The following is a 4261-nucleotide window of genomic DNA, read 5'->3' on the forward strand; positions in this document are numbered from 1 at the left end:
CTAGCATGTGTTGTCTCCTTCTGTAAGATTTTTAAAATTCAAAATTTAGCAAAAACTGTTTTTCAAGATTAAGAACCACTTAGACTGTAGTCCAAGATAAGCAACCAAATTGTCATACAATAGAGAGAAGACTCACTTACTTGTCAATTTATCATACTTACATACTAGTGACTTTTATGAACAAAAAAGTAAAAGAAAATAGGAGAACAGTGACTGTGCAACGTTGTTTTTATTTTTTCGATATCAGAACTAAAAAAAAGTCATTCAAGTTTGAAAAACTCAAAAATAATACATTTTTTAAAAATTAGAACTTCTTTAGTATTTGTGATATCGAAAAATTGAAAACAACGTAGCACAGTCAATCAGTCAGAGTTCTCCTCTTCAAAGTGTAAACAATTCGTTGCTTGGTTTGGACTACAGCTTGAATGGTTCTTACCCACGAAAAACAGTTTTTGCTATATTTTGCATTGGCAAGACGGAGACAACACATGCGGGTGTAGCGTCCTCTTAATTACTATAGTAATTTATACGTTTTGATATAATTGCTAATTCAATATAAGTACTCTCTTGCAAGTTGCAGAACATCACAGTTTGAAATCTTCGGATTGGAATTCAGCAATGTTTATTACCATACAATTATTACTATGAAATCAATGATCGATATCAACATAACTGATAATACTAATGATTAATGACGTGTTGAAGTTATATTTATAACAAAATTATTATGCTCTGATGTCTTTCATTTTCATATAGCCGCACAAATATAATAACTAATAAGTAATAAGTTAATACCTACTACTAAGTAATAACCTACCGCAATAACGTAGTATGTACTGTACTACTGTGTATGTTATTCAACAATTGTTGCTGAAGTACAACTGATGTATGAAATCATAATTGTGTTATCAGACCGTCCATCGGTGATTACAATTTATTGTTTTGGCATCATCATTCATCGCCGACGACGACGGTGTCGTAATTACAACTGTTGGTGGTGCGCAGAGAATAACAATCGGGCGGTCGACTATCGAATTGACCGTATATAAGGGGCTGGCAGACCAACAGTGGTCATCAGTCAATCTACGGTCGTACACATCGTTCATCGAAAACCCTCAAGACAGCAACCAAACGGTCAAACACAAAATCAAGATGCAATTCCAAGTACGTATTCTATACTATATAATTGAGTTAGATACATATATCTTAATGCAGTACATTTTATTGTCATACAAGACTTTCGAGTTTCGACCTGTTGTGATCAACGAAAACTTTTTAACATCATACTTTTATAAAACGCTAAACTTATAATATATTGCCGTTGACTTGAAAATAATCATACATGTACGTATTAAAATGTTGCTTGTTTAGACAGATCACTTTGTTTGTCCCCTCCATACATTTGTTCGTAATTAATACATTTTTGAAATGATAATGATTTTGGTCTTTATTATTGCTGTACTAAGATCCAGAAATTATAGTATTTATTATTTTTTAGTTTAAGTAAATTAAAAAAAAAAATTATAGGGTGTTACTTACTTAAATATTTGAAATAGCCAATTTATAAGATGATTTTTTTTTAATCCTTTAAAATTTGATTTATATTAAGTTTATTACAACAAAATAGTTCGACAAGTTTAGGCAGTAGGCTGGTAGAAGTGTGTACAACTCCCTGTGGATCACCCCTTTTGAAAGTATTTATTCCAAGAATATCTTTCTCGTTTATAATTAAGCTTATAAAAATGTGTAATACTTATATTAGTTTCACAAATACCAACATGAGGTACCCACAATATTTTATATTTTATGAGTTTACCTTTATACTTGTTTTCAAAACTGCTGTAGCATTTAAAAAATATTCATATATGCTAATTACTATTATTATAATATTAGCATATTTTGTGTCTAGTACCCATGGCTTAGATTTTTTCATTCCTAGATCGGCTAGATCTTGTTCTGAACTAATGCACCCTGCTGTTGTAGGTAAAGTGTACTTGAGTTTGTCCAGCAACAATTCGAGATCCGAGTAATGACGTTCTTTGTTGTTAGATTTAAGATTTTATGCGATTGTTAAAACACAACTATATAATTTATATTTGTCCAGGTGTGTTTCGCCCTCATCGCTATGATCGTGTGCTTCGCCGCCGCCGCCGAAGAAGCCAAAACCGCATCCGACAAGTCCGCAGTCACCAAGTCCGCCACCGACAGAAGCAAACGTGGCCTGTACGCTCCACTCATCACCTCCCCGTATGCCCCAGCGTACGCAGCACCATACGCAGCTCCGTACGCTGCCCCTTACGCCGCCCCGTACGCCGCCCCTTACGCAGCTCCTTATGTTGCCCCTTACGCAGCACCGTACACCGCCCCATACGTAGCATCCCCTTACGCAGTCGCCGCCCCATACACTTCTTCGTACGTATCTTCTTACGGAGCTTACCCATACGGTTATGCAGCTTCACCATACGGTTTCTACTGATCGACAACTTCAAGATCAACATAATATTATTATAATTTTTATATACCTTAATTGTACCAGGTATATTTTCCGTAAAACGAAAACAGATAAATATAATTTTGTATTTGAAAACAATTATACACAGTAATGGACATGTATTCTGTTAAGCAGTACACTGTAGGTACCTAACTAATATGGATACCTACGCATTTTTTGTAGTCTTATTATTTTGTAAATAAATATACCTTAAAATCAAATAATTCGTGTTTTGTCTTTTTAATCCCCCAAACTTTCAGTGCAATGTTATATTTGATCAATGATTATTGATTACCTATTACAGCATTACGTTTCGATACTCGTAGAGCGTCGAAACCGTTTACGATCAACCCCAAAATGTTGAAACACTATTAAAAATTAATACTAATTTTAATGTTTAACATTAAAACTTCAGTGTTGTGTATATGGCTTGAAAATGACATAAAGAATTATATTTATATATTTGCAATAATTGTGTCATCGTGCATATTTACATATGCGAGTATACGACGTAGGTCACCAAGAGAAGCGTGAATTCAGCTACTGTACTTTTCACCACCCGGAGGTTCACTGTTTTAATAAGTACAGTAGTACACCTATCATCTATATTGTTTGGCTACAATAAAATACATATTATTACTGTCAATGTAAAACCGATAAATCATTATATAGTATTCGACAAATTAATACGTATGTGAAAAGTAGGTTGATGAATCAATAAGAAATAACAAATGATATTGAATCATTTATATTCAGCGAGTAGATACACACAATACACGTGTATTATATTATACGCCCAATAGTACAATAGTGTAATACTACCATATGGTTATGTGTTTTGTCATTTGTATGAGAGCTGAAGAGGAAATGAGTTCAGAAATTATTAAGATTTTTCAGAACTATAAACCTATTGAATTCATTACTATTTTAATTTGTATTCATCATTTACTGTATATTTATTCACAGATACATCCTAGAAATCACAAACTTTTACAATCTGTTTTCGTCGTTTTCGATAAAAAAAAGGTTTCCATAAGAAAAGTACGTATGTAGATTGTATAATATAATGCGTCAACCAATAATTGTTTTTTGTTCATTTATAGAATCAAAAAAATAATTCACTCTTTACTGTACTTGTATGAAATGTGTTTATATATAGGTATAATAGTGTATACAATTATGACGTATTGTTAATAGTTTTATTAGGTACATGAAAGTATAGTTGATAAATATAGTTACTGTTGAATTACTCATTTCAATTTAATTACGATTCCACTGGTCACTAATTTTGTTTAAAGCCACTTAAAATTCATTTTCACCCCCTTGTACGTTTTTATTACCATATTTTCGTTATAATCTTTACATATTATTTTCGTGAATATTTTATGTACCTATATTACTTTTAAATTTTGGTGTTCAAAACAGGTAAATTAAATTAAAATATAATAGCATCGTAAAAAAAATGATGAACCTTATTTGAACAGTATTTTTAAATTTTAATACTGTGGCCCATCAAAAATCTATTTAAAAAGATCAATACGTGGAAGATGAAATAATGTTTAAATTAAATTATATTAAATTAATACTATATAGATAACAGTATAATGTAATAATAACTATGAATTGCAAATGCACTGATTATATATTCAAACAAACTATTATATTATAAAGAAGTAATAACAATTCATTCTAAGACAGTATACATACAGTGAATATTGATAAATCCTTATAAGCCAATAAAATCCACCATGTGTTTATTAATTTAATTGA

At 31.3% G+C, this 4261-nt stretch overlaps 1 protein-coding gene across 1 annotated transcript; it reads left to right on the top strand.

Moving 5' to 3' along the window:
- The first annotated feature begins 1048 nt into the window (after window positions 1–1048).
- On the top strand, window positions 1049–2715 carry LOC111040690 (vitelline membrane protein Vm26Ab-like). Its single transcript, XM_022324695.1, has 2 exons — window positions 1049–1164; window positions 2105–2715. Exons 1-2 carry the CDS (start codon window positions 1153–1155, stop codon window positions 2474–2476), a joined length of 384 nt encoding a protein of 127 aa, XP_022180387.1. The 5' UTR covers window positions 1049–1152; the 3' UTR covers window positions 2477–2715.
- The last annotated feature ends 1546 nt before the right edge of the window (window positions 2716–4261 follow it).

Source organism: Myzus persicae, unplaced genomic scaffold (genome assembly GCF_001856785.1).
Source record: "Myzus persicae strain clone G006 unplaced genomic scaffold, MPER_G0061.0, whole genome shotgun sequence".
In the NCBI taxonomy this organism is placed as follows: Eukaryota; Metazoa; Arthropoda; class Insecta; order Hemiptera; family Aphididae; genus Myzus; species Myzus persicae.